Consider the following 17,892-nt stretch of genomic DNA (forward strand, 5'->3'; position numbering starts at 1 on the left):
TCCGACGTGGCGCCCACGCGGCGCCACCTCAGCGCCGGCCGTCAGCGGGGATGAGGACACAGAAAGCGAAGCCGGCCTGGCACACTAGCGCCCGGCCCGGCGATACCTGGAGCCGCAGCCCACGGGCCTCAGCGGCATTGACGCGCACGCAGCTCCGCCCAGTGCCGCTCGCGGTAGGGGCGGGACAGCTGAGCTGGCCCGAGCGGATTCGCCCAGGTTCGGCTGGGGGCGGAGCCTCCCCTCCTAGCTACGACTAGCCCCTCCCCGTCTCCCCGCCCCTGGGGCCCGCAGGAAATAGGGGCGGGCCCCGGGGCCTAGTGTGGCGGGAGGAGGAGCAGGGATGCGGTGGAGTGCAGAGTCCGGGAGGGCCTGACTGCGGGGGAATGAAGCCTCCGCCTTCTCGGGCAGAAGCTTTTAAATACGGGTTCGGCCCGGGACTCTGGGTGCAGTGCTTGGCAGCCTGAGGGAGGGGCGTGCGGTGAGGGGAGGTCAGGCGGAACAGAGCGAGAGTGAAGAAGCTGCGGCAGCGCGGCGGGTAGCGAGGAGCTGTCCGAGCCGTCGGGATAGGAGGGGCCGCTGCGCTTGGTGTCTGGAAGTGGGTAAGCGCCTTGCCCGGGCTCGCCCCGCCGCCCCGTCGGGAAAGTCCCGGGTCCCGGCGGGATGTGCAGGTAGCGGGGCGGGAGAGTGCGCGCTGCTCTCGGTCGCGCTGTGCGCTCGGTCCAGGGCTCCCCAGTCTCAACGACCCTGGTCTCCTTTGGGCTCAGGGTGGGAATCGCCTTTTGGTCCTCTGCCCTGAGGATGGAATAGCTTGAGCTTTTTATTCTACACTCGCGAGTCTTCCAGCCGCTTCTCTTTCTGCTTTTCCTCACTTTCTGACTTGAAACAAATAAGATTTCCCCAGAAAGCCAAACGTCCACCTAAGGAAGTCGTCCTCTGGTTAGGGACCCCATTTTGATCTCAGAGTCATAGTCTTTTGTTTGTGTTTAGTCTGTTCACCTGGGGAGCTGCTTGCTTTCCTTCTGTCACTAGCCTTGAGAAACTACAACGAAAACGAAGCTAGAAAGCCCTTTTGAGGGCGAAATCCTATCTATCCCACGATAGACATTCTATCGTGACATCTGCATGGGCTGTCCTGGAATCCATTGTTGGCAGCCACACCGTATAGTTGCTTTATTTCATGTCGGGGAAGGCCTCCTTGGGTGCTTCAGGAGATAATGTTTTTGTGAGACCTTGAAAAATCATACTTATATATAGGAAGATAGCTGACTAGGCTTGAATATTCTGGTATATAGAAAGGAGGGATTCACTGCTAGGGAGCTTTTCACGGATATACAGAGGAGTAGCTGTCCATTGACTGCCCTCAAAGACACAGTGAGTCTTTGAGTTTCTTCAAACCCCCTAAGAAATGGAGAACAGTAGTCTGGTCTGTTTCTTCAGGGAGGTTCTGGAAATGAAAGAGCTTACTGTCTGTTCTGAGATGTGCTTGTTAGTACCCAGCATCTAGTTTAAGGTAAGTGGTAGACAATCCTGATTGAAAGGATCTCATTTCTTCTCCCATTGCTGTACTCCTTTCTGGGACATAAAATCTGTGACTAATGAGCATACTTCATCTTCCCTCTTATTACTTTCATAGCTTTATATGATGCCCTTTAAATACAATGTTAACATTGCCTTTCTCACTGAAGAAATATTTTTCTTGGGTCAGGCATCTGTTAGTACTTAATTTTTGGAAATGACTAAGGTTGATGTGTGTGTGTGTGTGTGTGTGTGTGTGTGTGTGTGTGAAGTTGATGTATCCAACTATAATGTCCATTGCCTTAGCTACTGGATAATTATGCAGGGTATACTGAAGCGATTATATTCAGCTTAGATTGTAATAGGACCTTCGATATTTGTTAGCCACATCTTCTAGGTTGAAGTATTGATCTGAATTTATAAAATTTTAGGTGAAGAGTAGTTTTGGAACAGCCTAGTTTATTGAGATTTTCCCAAAATACAGAGGTAAAAGCTCATTTCAAATTGATACATTCAGTAAGCAAACATTCCCATTTCCCTGACAGCACAATAGGTCAGAAAGTACACAAAAGTAGAAATGGAATATGGAATCAGAAGACATCTGTGTCAGCCACAGTATATCACTAACACTGTATCAAGCTCCATAATAAAGTTTATTGAAGATTTTATTAAAACTTTCAAGTGACCATTAATGGAGACTTGCACAGATTCTACATCTAGCTTCTTTAGTAATTTCCCCATTGTCATCTACAAGCCATGCTTCATATGAAATAGCAATGCAGGGTTACCCAAAACACATGTAGTTCTATAATATAGGCCCATCAATAGTTTACCCCAGCTGCTGTATGTAAGGCATGGTGAATACAGCCTGGCAATCAAGGTGGATAAGAAGTAACTCTGGAAAGGCATGAAATTCTACATAAAAAAGAGGATGATAGAATTCTGGACAATTTCAGCAAAGATACAATGATTAACCATCTGAGCTAAAGCTATTCAGCTAACAGTCTTCATCTCAGACAGGCTCTCATGGAGAGCTACTCATTCATTCAGTTAGTATTTATTGAGAGCCTACTGTTCTAAGTGCTGAGGTAACAGCAGCAGATAGGAACTGTTAGCCTAGGAGCGTGTTATTAAACTGTGAGCTCCTTGAACCCAAGAGTTGCATCATGTAGACATTCAATCTAGGTTTATATAATAATGTTAACAGAGCCTGTTCTGGTTGAGATTGAGGGCATAGGATGCCCTAATAACCTGTTGGCTATGGGATTAAATGGTAACCCCAAAACATCCTCTGGTCCAAAAATATTTTGAAATTCTTTTTGTGTATTCTAGATATACCGGTTGTGATTAGAGAGGCTGGCTAGCTGTTCAGTAAGGGAGTTACAGTGTGATAGTTCTTTAGGTTCATCACAGTTCAGAACTTGATCTTCTGCCTTGCATATCTGGAAGGTAGATTTATTTTTTCCTCCATGGACCCAGAGTTAATGAGGCTTTAGATGTTAACTTACAATGATTAAACTCATAAAAGACTAATGGATACACTAGAATGAAACTTTGGTATTAGAGTGGGGAAATTTTATTACAGTGCCTGGAATTCTTATGTCTCAAATCTGGGTCATCCCTTGCTAGTGTTATCCTGGGAATCTGAATTCATAAGGGAGAGTGGAATCAGAGCCAAGAATCTAAGGAGAACATTCCATCCAGGCATTGGGAAAGCCTATTCTTGCCCCACCTCTGTGCAACCAGAACACTTCTGACTTCCAGATTCTGTGTCATTCTTCTCTAGACAGTGTTGAAATAAACACCACGTCATTCTTGTTCTTAACTCCCTCTTTCCAGGCTACAGGCTGATCCTCCTTTTTATTTTCCTTCAGTGGAATTTATTAGATTTTAGCTGCACTAATGCCATTGATTGTCATGGCTACTTTCAACTATGTTACTTTAACTTGTTAAATTATAGTCTCCTTAATGTCATGGACATGCTTCCCTGAAAGGGGCACTCGAGACCCACTTTCATTTCTACCCTATGAGACAGTTATTACCTCTGGGGACCTGGCTGTCTTAGTTGGTAGAGCACGCAACTCTTGATCTCAGGGTTGTAAATTCAAGCCCACGTTGAATGTAGAGATTACTTAAAGATAAAAAAAATTACGGAGCCTGGATGGCTCAGTCAGTTAAGCATCTGACTTTGGCTCAGGTTGTGATCTCACGGTTCATGAGTTCGAGCCATGCATCTGGCTCTTTGCTGTCAGCACAGAGCCCACTTGGGATCCTCTGTCTCCCTCCCTATCTGCCCCTGCCCTGCTCAGTGCATGCTTCTCTCTCTAAAATAAATAATAAAAAATAAATAAAATTAAAGAGACAGTTATTACCTCTTACCACTTCTTAATACCCATATTTTTATCCAGCTAGGCAGATCTCACTTCTCTGGACTCCTTTCTGTATATGAGTCCTTATTTATTCCTTTTTTTTTTCATCTGGAATGCCCTCCCCCACTTCCCATTTCTTTCTATATCCTACTTACTCTTTTTTTTTTTTTTTTAAGTTTTTATTTATTTATGTTGAGAGAGAGAGAGAGAGGAAGCAGGGGAGGGACAGAGAGAGGGAGAGAGAATCCCAAGCAGGCTCTACACTATCAGCACAGAGCCTGATGTGGGGCTGGAACTCATGAACCATGAGATCATGAAATCAAGATCATGAGATCATGAAATCAAGAGCCAGACGCCCAACTGACTGAGCTACCCAGGTACCCCTCTCTTTTTTTTTGTTTTTTAATGTTTTTTAAATGTTTATCCATTTTTGAGAGAGAGAGAGAGAGAGGACACGCACACACACACACACACACACACACACCCTCCCCCCCCACACAGACATGAGTATGAGTAGGCGTAGAGAGAGAGGGAGACAGAAACCCAAGCCAACTAACTCCATTGTCAGCACAGAGCCCAGATCAGGGCTTGAACTCACAAACTGTGAGATCATGACCTGAACCAAAATAAAGAGTCAGATACTTAATGACTGAGCCATCCTGGTGCCCACTATATCCTACTTACTCTTTAGGCCAAGCTTAGATTCTGCATTTCCCTGATGTAGATACCTTCTTATTTTGATTCTCCCCCGCGCGCCCCCCCTGCTTTGGACTTTAGCATTCATTTTGTCATTTAATTGATTATACTGCCTTGTATGTTACTTGGGTGCTATTAACTCCTTTTCATCTTTTAAGAGTCACCTTCTCACATTAAAAAATTAATAAAACAAAATTTAAAAAGGGCAGTTGGGTGGCTCAGTTGGTTGAGCATCTGACTTCAGCTGAGGTCATGATCTCACCGTTCCTGGGTTTGAGGCCTATATAGGGGTCGGCACAAAGCCCACTTCAGATCCTCTGTCCCCACCCCACCCCTCCTCCAATTGCACATGCTGTCTCTCAAAAACAAATAAACCTTGGGGCGCCTGGGTGGCTCAGTCGGTTAAGCGTCCGACTTCAGCTCAGGTCACGATCTCGCGGTCCGCGAGTTCGAGTCCCGCGTCGGGCTCTGGGCTGATGGCTCGGAGCCTGGAGCCTGCTTCAGATTCTGTGTCTCCCTCTCTCTCTGCCCCTCCCCCGTTCATGCTCTGTCTCTCTCTGTCTCAAAAATAAATAAACGTTAAAAAAAAATTAAAAAAAACAAAAAACAAATAAACCTTAAAAAAAAAGTCATCTTCTAAAGTCCTTCTTTAACTTACCCTATCTAAAGTAGTTCTTTCCGATAGATAGTGTCTCTGTCTCTCGCCTATCAGTTTATTGCCTTTATATGGAATTATCACAACTGCCATTATTTTGTTTTATAGAATATAACTATGTAAGAGTAGGAACTGTACCTGTCCTGTTCACTAGTGTATCCACAGTACATAGAACAATAGTGGCTGTAACATAGAAAGGTGTTTAATAAATGTTTTTCAATTGAATTTTTCCCTAAATAAATTGTTAAATTCTTGAATGTCAGGACCTGTGTCTGTGGCCAGATTCTCTGCTGTGCCCACACGGTAGACCCTTATATTGGGAATATGAATTTTTCATGAAGGAGAACAAGGGACTAGGCCTGAAGCAAGTTGAAGCAATATTTCTGAAACTGGATGCCAAGCCGTTTCTACTGTAGGGATACAGACAGTGGCAGTGAATGCCAGAGACACATCTTTGGTAAGCCTGTTCCAGGCTCGGCTGTCCCACAGGTGAGAGCTTTTCAGAACATTCCCCTAACCTTTAGCCACTTGGCAGTCCCAGTGCAGTCTTTTCCTCCTAGCAATTTCTCTGTCTCCTTGTGTACAGGGCACTTGAGGCCTGGAGAGTAGTAAAAGGCAGAACTGAAGAGTAGAAGAAGGGTGAAGAAATGAAAGATGAATGGTTGCCAGAAGTAAATCTTGTCAGGCTTAGTATTTTTCTTGGGGTGAGTTTTGGAACCATGAAAGTTTAATAGGAATATCATGTTTGTGTGACTTCACAGGTGATAGTAGGGAACTCTTAACTCATTTATTTAGATTATTTTTTGAAAAACCAGTATACATAGTATGGTAGCAGTTTATTTGTGAAAGAGGGAGAGAGTGAGTGAGGGAGGGAGGGGCAGAGAGAGAGGGAGAGAGGGAGAGAGAATCCCAAGCAGCCTCTGCACTGTCAGCACAGAGCCCAAATCAGGGCTCAAACTCACAAACTATGAGATCATGACCTGAGCCGAAATAAAGAGTCAGACACTTAATGACTGAGCCACCGAGATACCACCCCCCTCTCATTTATTTAGGTTATAAAAGAGAAAATCTACCAGGGGCACCTGGCTAGCTCAGTTGGTAGAGTATGTGACTCTTGATCTCAGGGTCATGAGTTCAAGACCCACGTTGGGCATGGATCCTACTTAAAAAATAATGAATAAATATGGGGCACCTGGGTGGCTCAGTCGGTTGGGCATCCAACTTTGGCTTGTGTCATTATCTCACCATTCGTAGATTTGAGCCCTGCATCAGGCTCTGTGCTGATAGCTCAGAGCCTGGAGCCTACTTCAGATTCTGTGTCCCGAACCATGAGATCATGACCTGAGCCGAAGTCAGACTCTCAATTGACTGAGCCACCCAGGCGCCCCAAGAAGGGATTATTAGAATATATATTTGTATTCACTTGTACTGTATAAGAAATACTGGAAGGAGACACAAATAACTAATAAAAGGGTTGCTGGTAGAAGCAAAGTAGTGGGTAGCAAAGTAGATAGGAATGAGGTAGACATGAGGCTTCTTACTATATACCTTGTTATATAGATTTAATTTGAACCATATGTATTTATTACCTATTCAAAGCAAAAAATAAATTTAAAAATGTTTTTTGTATGTGTATCACTAAGAATATTGCTTTCTTTTGTAGAATCAATAGATTCCAAGTTTTGCTCATATTTACTGTTTTACCAAATTTCTGTTCTTTTTAAAGTTTTTTAGGGCCACTTAAGTGGCTCAGTTGGTTAAGAGTCCGACTCTTGATTTTGGCTCAGTTCGTGATCTCATAGACTGAGCCCCACGTCCAGCTCCATGCTAGGTGTGCAGCCTGCTTAGGATTCTCTCTCTCTGACCCTCCTCTGCTCATGCCTTCGTGCACTCCCTCTCTCAAAATAAACATTTTTTAAAAAATAAAGTTTTTTAAAGGTCATTAGAGATAGACTCTGAGTTGATATCTTCTAAACATGGCCCCTGAAGATTGATTTATAAACGAGATTGTTTCTTTTTTTTATGTTAATATTTTGGCAATTTGCAAAGCTCAGCTTTAATTGTTTTGTGTTTTTGGTTTTTTTTTATATATGAAATTTATGGTCAAATTGGTTTCTGTACAACACCCAGTGCTCATCCCAACAGGTGCCCTCCTCAATGACCATCACCCACTTTCCCCTCCCTCCCACCTCCCATCAACCCTCAGTTTATTCTCAGTTTTTAAGAGTCTCTTCTGGTTTGGCTCCCTCCCTCTCTCACCTTTTTTTTTTCCTTCCCTTACCCTCCCCCAGGGTCTTCTGTTAAGTTTCTCAGGATCCACATAAGAGTGAAAACATATGGTATTTGTCTTTCTCTGTATGCCTTATTTCACTTAGCATAACACTCTCCAGTTCCATTCATGTTGCTACAAAAGGCCATATTTCATTCGTTCTCATTGCCAAGTAGTATTCCGTTGTATATATAAACCACAATTTCTTTATCCATTCATCAGTTGAGGGACATTTAGGCTTTTTCCATAATTTGGCTGTTGTTGAAAGTGCTGCTATAAACATTCAGGATACTTGTATTGGTTGTTCAGCTTATTCTCTTCCAATAAGGAAATGTACCCAGAAAACCAGCAATTAAAACATTGTTTGATTATAGATTTAGATTGAAGAGAGTTGGATCATCTTAATTATGTAGTTTGTGTATCTTTTTTCACGATAGGGTTGTACTTGCCCATCATTATAATGAGATCAGCCTTCCATAGTACCTTCTCTGATCCATGCAGGAGCATACTAACAAATTCTTAAGTTCTCTGATTACCATTTTCCTTCTCCTTGGAATCGGTGAATGGGTTAGATTAGATGATGCCAGAGGTCTTGGCAAGGACTAAAATTCTAAGAATCTGATCAGTTTGACAGTTCTTGTTCTCTTTATAATGAATTAACTGACATTCTTATATGTAAATCAGTACCTTTGTCATTTTGATTAGTGTGAATCAATTCACCTAAATGGCTTTTGAAAACCCATCAAAGTCTGTGTAACAGCTTTGGTAACTACAGAATTACTTTCCTTTAACCATCTCATAGTTTCTGATTAAAGTTGAAATGGAGTTTAAGATCATTGTCAAATACCTAAAAATAAACTGCTGAAGCCAAAATATATAGGGAATATGACCACAGAAACCAATTCTGGACTTTCAGACTAATCTTATTATCTGTCATGTTTCTTAATATCTGTCATGTTAGTCTAAACCTGCCATAAGGCTGACCTTTGTAAACCAGCATTTATTTAAGCGAGAATTGCATTGGTGTGTTTACCCTTGAATTTTCCCTCAGCAATCAAAGTTCCCCTGGTGTAGTAGAGGTCTAAGTAAGGTTTTGTTTTGCTTCTTGAATTTCTAATTATTAGATCATTATAACCTTTGTGGCACTTCAGTAATATCAGTTATATTTTTTTCCATGTTTGATGCTAATGCAGCCGAGAACGAACTAGGTCATCCAACTGGAAGGTTACGTATTATCACTGTTTTAATAATGCTTAATGAGTGTGAATGCAGGAAATATTTCCAGATATTTGTCACCTTGACAGTTTTTATAAAGTGTGATAAATGTGCAGTGTGATTTCTTTAAATTTTCTGTTTTCAATAGAATAGTCTTACCGCTTTCCTTCTAGTGCAATCATGTTTGAAATTAAGAAGATTTGTTGCATTGGTGCGGGCTATGTTGGAGGACCTACATGTAGTGTCATTGCTCATATGTGCCCTGAAATCAGGGTAACGGTTGTTGATGTCAATGAATCAAGAATCAATGCATGGAACTCTCCTACTCTCCCTATTTATGAGGTAAAACCATACTAAACAACTCTTTGTTCTTATGTTCTTTGTTTTCTTACTGTTTTTGTTAAATAAATTACTATTAATGTAGAAATCTATGACTACAGCTGATAAGAAACTAAGTGAGAAATCTAGGTCCACAGTGTTATGGACATTACAATTATAGTTATGTCAAGTATGCCCAGGGAAAATGGGAGGAAATATATTAGAATATTAATAATGGTTGTATTAGTGCAATGAGAATGTGGGTAATTTTTTTCTCTCGTCTTTTTTCTCATTTTGTCTGTTAATATGGTTACCATATTGTAAATTGTAAAATTTTAAAAGGGTATTCTATAAAATTAAAATGGTAGAACTGTGGATGTTTATAATATTAATTCATGTAAGTCTATTATATTTGGGTGTTATTGTACTTAGGTAAACCGTGGGTGGATAAATGATGTCTTTTATATCTAGTACCTAGTATCACAAATTTGTTTAATTGAAATTTCAAAACTTCTGTGAATTTAGATAGTGTATAGTTAGGAAAATATGCTTCTATTTTATTAAGCTATGTGGATCCCATTTTTTAAAATTTCACTGTAAAATGAGTTCATGAATATTATGCTTTTGAAACCCAGCAGAGAAGCATTTGAGAATTTGATGGTAGCATTTTCTTCCCAACATTAATATATTCTCCTTTTTTCCTTCAGGAAAACTTTGTTATTTGTAAGATTGTTATCAACCATAGTCTTTAAATGTATTAGTCCTTTGGAAGGGAAGTCTCAACCAGGTTTATAGGCATATGAAATATAGAAATCCATGAAAAAGCACCCACAGAATAGTAGCTACCCAACATCATGGATTTAATCCTATCGGAATCACACTTAGAACAAAAAAGCAAACCTCTGAATTGTGCCTTCTGTTTGTGCTTTACCCTTTCTTTTTCTACCGAATGAACTACCCATAATAGTTCTATAAGTACTTTAGTGCTGTAGCATTTCTTTCCCTGTTATGACATTACTACTATATTTGGCTTTGGAAAATTTTAAAAAACATTTTGGAAACATAAGAGTTTTAGAATTCTGATAACCATAAAAGGGCTGCAAATCATTTGAAACCCATATTTGTACCCAATCATTCAGTAATCAGTTCTGCCAGCAGCGTACTCTAGTTTTCAGAAACAAAGGGCACCCGTCAGAATGGCTAAAATTACTACTACTGACAATATTAAGAGTCAACAAGGATTTAGAGCAATTGGACGTTTATACATTGCTGGTCAGAATGTAGACTGGTATAGCCACTTTCAAAACTGCTTGGCAGTATTTACTAAAACTGAAAATATGCAGAGTCTGACCCAGCAAATCCACTTGTTGGTGTATATCCAATAGAAATGCGTACATATGTGTGGCCAAAAGACAGATATTAACAGTGCTATTCATAATAGCCCCAAATGGGAAGCAGCCTAAATGTTAATCAGTGTTGGAATGGATACACAAATTATAGCATAATCCTGCAATAAAATACTATACTGCACTGAAAATCAATGAAACTACTCCTACATGCAGGAATATGGTTTGAGGTACCTGGGTGGCCCAGTCAGTTAAGCATCTGACTCTTGGTTTTGGCTTGGGTCATTGTCTCCCAGTTTGTGAGATCGAGCCCTGCACTGGGCTCTGTGCTGCCAGTGCAGAGCCTGCTTGGGATTCTCTCTCCCATCTCTCTCTGACCCTGTCTCACTCACACGTGCTCTCTCCCTCTCTCTCAAAATAAATAAACTTTAAAAAATTTAAGAAAGGATATGGTTAACTTCTCCCAAAGTGTTGTGTTGCCAGACACAAAGTAGTACATACTGTATAATTTCATTTGCATAAAATTTAAATATAGCAAATTAATCTCTGATTATAGAATTCAGCATGATTGTAATTTGAGCAGTGGTAGTGACTAGAAGAGGGCACAGGCATACTGCAGGTTCTGATTTACAGTTAATGTTATAATTCTCATTATAAATAGTGGTTACACAAGTGTGTTCAGTTGTGAAAATTGAGCTATATACTTTTCTATACTAATATATATGCATTTTTATGTATTTTGTTTTACTTCAATACAAATTTTATTTAAAAACAAAAAAAAGGTATCCTGAATTAGAAAAAATATAAGCTATCTATAATGTATTGGAATTTGACATTTTTCTTGGAGAAAACAAAAAAATCAGTTGGCCAGGCATATTTCATGGCCAGATTCTTATTGTAGATGTTACTATTTATATTAATTGAAATCTGAAACTCTTCTTCCTAAGACTTCAGTGCTTGAAATTTAAAATAGGGGCACTTGACTGGCTCAGTTGGTAGAGCATCTGACTTCTCATCTTGAGGTCAGGAGTTCGAGCCCCATGTTGAGCATAAGCCTTCTTTAAAAAAAAAAAAAAAGTATGTTGTACATTGACACTGAATCCAGTTGGGATATATAGTTAGATTGAGAGAGTTAAGATCTAAAATTATTTCTTTTCCATATCATACTTGTTTTTTCTCAACCTTTTATAAACAAAGAAACAAGCATTTATTATTTTTGTGCTTTTATTTTGTAGATAAAGTTTTTCTTCTTTAAATCTCTTTACAAAGAATATAAAGGATTTGAAAGTCTAGCTAGAGGTGCTCATTAGAAACTCATTAGAAGCAATGTCTGAGTTCTCAAAACCTTGAAATCTCATAATTGTATTGGCTTAAGTTTTATTTTTATGTCATTTTCTAAAAAATCCATTTATTTATTTTGAGAGAAAGAGAGCACGCATGTGCGTGGGGGAGGGATAGACAGAGAGGGAGAGAGAGATTCCTAAGCAGGCTCCGTGCTGTCAGTGCAGAGCCCCACACCAGGCTCGATCTCACAAACTGTGAGATCATGACCTGAGCTGAAACCAAGAATCAAACGCTTAACCAACTGAGCTATCCAGGTGCCTTTTTTATGTCATTTTAATATGTCTATTCCAGAAAATTAGATGATACCATAAGCAGCTATTTTAGTTCTGTGCTATTTAGTGTAGCCTACAAAAGAAATGAAATCTTTTTCCAAAATCCACTGGTTTTGGAGGTTAAAAACATGACACTGCTACTTTAAAATTCTAGAAGGAATTGTCTCAGCAAGTAGAATGATTTTCCTCTTAGCAAGTGAATGACTTCAGGCTTTCTTAGACATCAGTTAAAAGATGCTCACTTAAGGAATTTATAAATCAGAAAATAAAGGTGATTACTGTAAGTTGTGTTTAAAAAAAAAGCAACAACAACTTGGGGAATGAATTGTGTGACCCAATTTTCCATTTTCAAAGATATATTAGGCCTTTGTTCTGTTTTTATTTCTTTATTTTATGTTGTAAAATTATGTATTCCTATACATTTTCTTGGCCATATTGGAGATGTAAAATGTTACGTGAAATGTCAAACAGGAAGAATTATAAAAGAAGAAAAAACAAATGGCGGGTTTAACTGGAATTCACAATGCTCTCTGAATTGCTTTATTGAGTAGCTTATATTTGTTGTTACTAGTTGTAACTTTATACTTACCTACCTTGGACAAGGCAAAAGAATACTTTTGTGTCCAGAGCAGCCTTGAACACCTTTGTAATCACCTTGCTGTTGTAAATCTTTATCCTATAATGCATTTAAAAACCAATGACCAAATAAATACTTGTTTTCAAGGATAATTATAAAAATCTGTGGCATTGATTTTTCATTATAAATACTATGTTTTCAGGTCAGAAGTCTCTAATTGTGACTACTGTTTAACTCATGGTCACTGATAGAGAAATACTACAATATGTAATTATAGCATTTAATATGCCCCTTTGAGTACCCAGTCTCCTTGAGAGTTGTTCTGCCATCACTCCATCTACTCTGAGACTAACTAATTAGAGAAATATTTAGAAGGAAAAATGATAGGACTTGATTGTTGATCATAAAAGAAGGATGAAGGGGACACGTGGGTGGCTCAGTTGGTTAAGGTCTGACTCTTGATTTTGGCTCAGATCATGATCTCACGGTTTATGGGGTTGGCATGGAGCCTGCTTGGGATTCTCTCTCTCTCTCTCTCTCTCTCTCTCTCTCTCACTCTCTGTCCCCGCCCCCCCCCCCCAGCCAAATAAATAAAAAGCCTTAAAAATACTTTCTTAAAGAAAGGTGAAGGAGAGGAAGGAATCAAGAATAATATCCAGGTTTCCAATTTGGATGACAGGTGCATGATTGTGCTACTAATTGAGTTCAAGAATGCAGGATGTTGTGGAGGATAGTGGGAGATAAAATGGCAAGTTCTGTTTTGTCCTACTTAGTTATAGAGGCTTTGGGAAATCCAAGTAGAGATGTTCAGGAGGCAGTTGGATATGTATCAGAAGTTTAGGCAAATGATTCAGGGCTGGAAGTGTAAAGTTAGGAATGTACAGGTAGTAGTTGAAATCAGAGTAATTGAACTCTCCCAAGAAGAGTCTGTAGAGAGAACAGAGCATTAGTCAAGAACAGAACCCAGGAAAACGGTAATGTTTGATGGTAGGTGGAGAAGAAAATGCCATAGAGAAGCAATGAAGAGTAGTTCATCGAAGGTGAACCAAAATCAGAAGAGTTTTAGTAGTGCAAGCCCCTATAAAGATGTACAGTTGACCCTGTGGGGGTGTGGGGCGTTGACCCTATTTTGTATACTGCATTCTTAAAGTAAACTACAGAAAAGAAAGTGTTATTAAGAAAATCATAAAAGAGGCACGTGGGTGGCTCATTCGGTTAAATGTCCGACTCTTGGGCTCAGCATGACCTGATCTCATGTCATGATCTCATGGTTCCTGTGTTCAGTCCCTGTGTTGGGCTCTGCGCTGACAAATGTGGAGCCTGCTTGGGATTCTCTGTCTTTCTCTCTGTGCCTCCCCTGCTCACTCTCTCTCTCTCTCTCAAAATAAATAAATATTAAAAAAAAATCATAAGAGGAAATACATTGACAATATGGTACTATATTCATTGAAAAAAAATTCACATATAAGCAGACTGGTGCAGTTCAAATATGTGTTGTAATGTAATTCTGTACACTTAGATTATCTCATATGACTGGTAAACTGTGTGTACAACTCCTTCTTTTTTCTTTTTAGCCAGGGCTAAAAGAAGTGGTAGAATCCTGCCGAGGAAAAAATCTATTTTTTTCTACCGATATTGATGATGCCATTAAAGAAGCTGATCTTGTATTTATTTCTGTAAGTATTTTCTTTTGCTGTGTGAGGTTTTTTAAAAATTTCTTTTTAATGTTTATTTATTTTTGAGAGAGAGAGAGAGAGACAGAGTGTGAGTGGGGAAGGGGCAGAGAGAGAGACACACACAGAATCTGAAGCAGGCTCCAGGCTCTGAGCTGTCTGCACAGAGCCCAACACGGGCTCAAACCCCACAAGCCATGAGATCATAACCTGAGCCAGAGTGGGACACTGAACCGACTGAGCCACCCAGACGCCCCTTGCTATGTGAGTTTTAATGCATTATTGTCTACATAGAAGTTTTATTGTGTTTTAATAGTAATCCGTTGGTATTAATCCACATCATCGCTTAGTATAGAGTCCAGTTGAATTTAGGTTGTCATTTTGTCCAACACTTCACCATACCCCATAATCATCTGGTCAAATGCATCACTTCCAATCACTGAACAAATAATTGGAGAAAGTTCTAGTCTGGGATCTAGAGTTAGGAAGTGTTGGTAACGTATGAGCCCATGTGGTAATAGTGTATGTATGTCATCATTTCTTGTTTGAACCACTGCTTGGTAGAGGTGAGGTAAAGAGAACCAGGTAAAGTGTGTGTGCAAACTTATGGGACTCTCCTTTCTAGATGACTTATAATTGTTCCAGAAGTCATTTTATTATTATTTTTTATTTTAAAGAGAGAGAGAATGTGTGCATTTAAGTTTATATTTATTTATTTTGAGAACGAAAAAGAGCGCATGAGCGTGCGCTGGGGAGGGGCAGAGAGAGGAGAAAGAATCCCAGTCAGGCTCCATGCTAATCAGTGCAGAGTCCAATTAGTGCAGGGCTTGATTCACGAACAGTAAGATCTTGACCTGAGCCAAAATCAAGAGTTGGATGCTTAACCGACTGAGCCACCCAGGTCCCCCTAAGATTTTATTTTTAAGTAATCTCTATACCCAGTGTGGGGCTTGAATTTAACAACCCTGAGATCGGGGGTTGCATGCTCTACCAATTGAGCCAGCCATGCACCCTACCAGAAGTCATTTTTAATTAACTTTTTGGAACTTGGCTTGGGTTGGTTAGGTTACAGGCTAGTCCACAGGTATCTTAGCTCATGATACGACTAGCCTGTTGTACCTTTGTAATGAAAAAATAGAATCAATGCTTAGGAGTAAACTCCGGTAATGTAATATTTGAACCAAGTATTTTACTTCTTGCTGTCCTGGTAGCCATTTACTCAAATATTCTGTGGCTGATGGTATAGTAATCACCAATTTGTGGCTGAGCTAGGGTGTTACATGACTCAAGACCTTTAGGGCCTTAGAGAATAAAGGGAAAGCCAGTGTTGTAAGCTTTGACTGAGCTCCATGAACTAAGGGAAAGAAATATCATGGGGTCCATAGAGGGTAGATGTTGTCGAATTGATTATGCATATTGTTAATGATTATAAGTTGTTGAATTAAGAGTTTTATGACTGATGAGACAAAAGAAATACTATTAAGATATGTTAACTCCAGAAGAAAGTAGTAATGAAGCCTGTGGTAAAACTGTTATGAATTAAATCTCTCTTTTGGCATTAATTACTTCAGAGAAATTGGTGTCACCTTCTGTGACTTGCCTACCTATCTACTACTTAAGCTTACAGAAGGTTAGGGTAGAGGCATAGAAAATGAGAAAAGATTTTGGAGTAGCTAGGTACTTGGATAAAATTAAGAAGTTATCCTTAGGGCACCTGGTTGGCTAGTCAGTTAAGTATCCGACTTCAGCTCAAGTCATGATCTCATGGTTAGTGAGTTTGAGCCCTGTGTTGGGCTCTGTGCTGACAGCTCAGAGCCTGGGTCCTGCTTCAGATTCTGTGTCTCCTTCTCTCTCTTCCCCTCCCCTGCTCCCTCCCTCTCTCTCAAATAAATAAACATTAAAAAAATATTTTTAAAAAAGAAGTTATGTTAGTCCAACTTTAGGATAACTAGAGCCTCGAGTGAGAGTAGGGGAATTTTCTGTAAAAAATATTCAGAAAGAATATTCTCAAGCAATAGAATCCACCTTAGGGGGTAGTCTGGCCAGATAGCTAATTTATACTTGCCTCTGCAGATCTAGCCTGAGCTGTCCTGAATTTTTGCAAGCTGTTACTGTATATACCCATTATGGTAATTTATTACTGTATAACTCACATTGAGTTCCCATCATTCTCTGGATCAGCTTTTAAAAATTTATTTGTTGTATACTTTTCATTGTAGAAAATATCAAATTTATACAAAAGATGAAGACAATAATAATATTATGAACCCCTATTTACCCTTTGCCCATTGTCAGCAGTTACCATGGCTGATCTTGTTTTGTTTGCTACTTCTCTCCTTTGCCTCCTACCCCATGTTATTTTTAGACAGATTCCAGGTAGGAATAGTTTCATATGAATCAGTTTTCAGTTTTCATCTCCAGAGCACCTTGCCAGGGAAAGCTGTTTGGTCTTCTCTCATCTTTAGCATGTTCCATCTTATCCTGTTAGCTGTCTTGGCTCTTCCATACTCTGGTGCACCCTGACTTCCACGTCTCAGGCTTTTCCTAAGTCATTCCATGCATATAAACAACTTTCGTTCTCCTGCTTTTCACACCTCCACGCAACTTTCAAGTTTTTATTTGTTTTGGCTTGCTTCCTTTATTTAGTCTCCCATTAGGTTATAAGCTTGTCAAGAGAAAAGAATTGGTATACTTACTACTGGTTCAAAAACTATTCCTATATAGAATTTTAGCCTTTTCAGAGTGCTTTGATTTTTACCAAAACATTATAAAAACCCACTTACTAGATTTTAGAGAGAGCATAGTATCTTCATTTTCCAATGAGGTAATTGAAGCAAAGGCAGCCACATGTCTCTAAGGTCACATGGTATAGCTAAGCCAAAAGTAAATGCCTAGACTCCCAGTCACATGGTTTATTTTTCTTTCTATTATAGTATTGGAAATCCTAAAGATGCTAGATAATGTCTAGCTTTAATGAGCCAAGAAAACATTTGTGAATGATATTGCAAATATTTGTAAAAAGCTATGGATATAGGTTTATAAACAAGGAGGATAGAAAAGGAACTTAAAATTTGGTTTTGGGGCACCTGGGTGGCTTAGTTGGTTGAGCAACCAATTCTTGATTTCAGTTCAGATCATGAACTTGCAGTTCGTGGCTTCTGCCGCAAGTCAGGCTCTATGCTGGCAATGTGGGGCCTGCTTGGGAATCTCTCTCTCCTTCTGCCACTCCCCTGCTTGTGCTCTCTCTCTGTGAAAATGAATGAATAAACTTTAAAATTTTTTTTAATTAAAAATAAAATTTGGTTTAAAAGACTAGGAAAATGGTATCCAAAATCTATAGAGAACTTATCAAACTCAACACCCAAAAAACAAATAATCCAGTGAAGAAATGGGCAAAAGATATGAATAGGCACTTTTCCAAAGAAGACATTCAGATGGCTAACAGGCACATGAAAAATTTTTCAAAATTACTCATCATCAGGGAAATACATATTAAAACCACGGTGAGATACCACCACCTCACACCTGTCAGAATGGCTAAAATTAACAGGCAACAACAGATGTTGGCAAGGATGCAGAGAGAGAGAGGAACCCTTTTGCACTGCTGGTGTGAATGCAAACTGGTACAGCCACTCTGGAAAAC

The 17,892-nt window shown here is 39.6% G+C and overlaps 1 protein-coding gene across 4 annotated transcripts in view; it reads left to right on the forward strand.

Annotated features, from left to right (window-relative positions):
* Positions 1-327: 327 nt before the first annotated feature.
* The window catches only part of UGDH (UDP-glucose 6-dehydrogenase), a 30,243-nt gene continuing 12,678 nt past the window's right edge, over positions 328-17,892 (forward strand). Inside the window, exons 1-4 of one of the 4 annotated variants that reach the window (XM_042936586.1) lie at positions 5,202-5,724; positions 5,796-5,939; positions 8,893-9,061; positions 14,151-14,252. In XM_042936586.1, the coding sequence (XP_042792520.1) occupies positions 8,900-9,061; positions 14,151-14,252 (264 nt within the window). In that variant the 5' untranslated portion in view covers positions 5,202-5,724; positions 5,796-5,939; positions 8,893-8,899. Of the gene's footprint in view, positions 600-5,201; positions 5,725-5,795; positions 5,940-8,892; positions 9,062-14,150; positions 14,253-17,892 lie in introns of those variants that run through there. The other 3 variants (XM_042936584.1, XM_042936583.1, XM_042936587.1) reach the window with 3 other exon arrangements.

This window comes from Panthera leo, chromosome B1 (genome assembly GCF_018350215.1).
Source record: "Panthera leo isolate Ple1 chromosome B1, P.leo_Ple1_pat1.1, whole genome shotgun sequence".
Lineage (NCBI taxonomy): Eukaryota > Metazoa > Chordata > Mammalia > Carnivora > Felidae > Panthera > Panthera leo.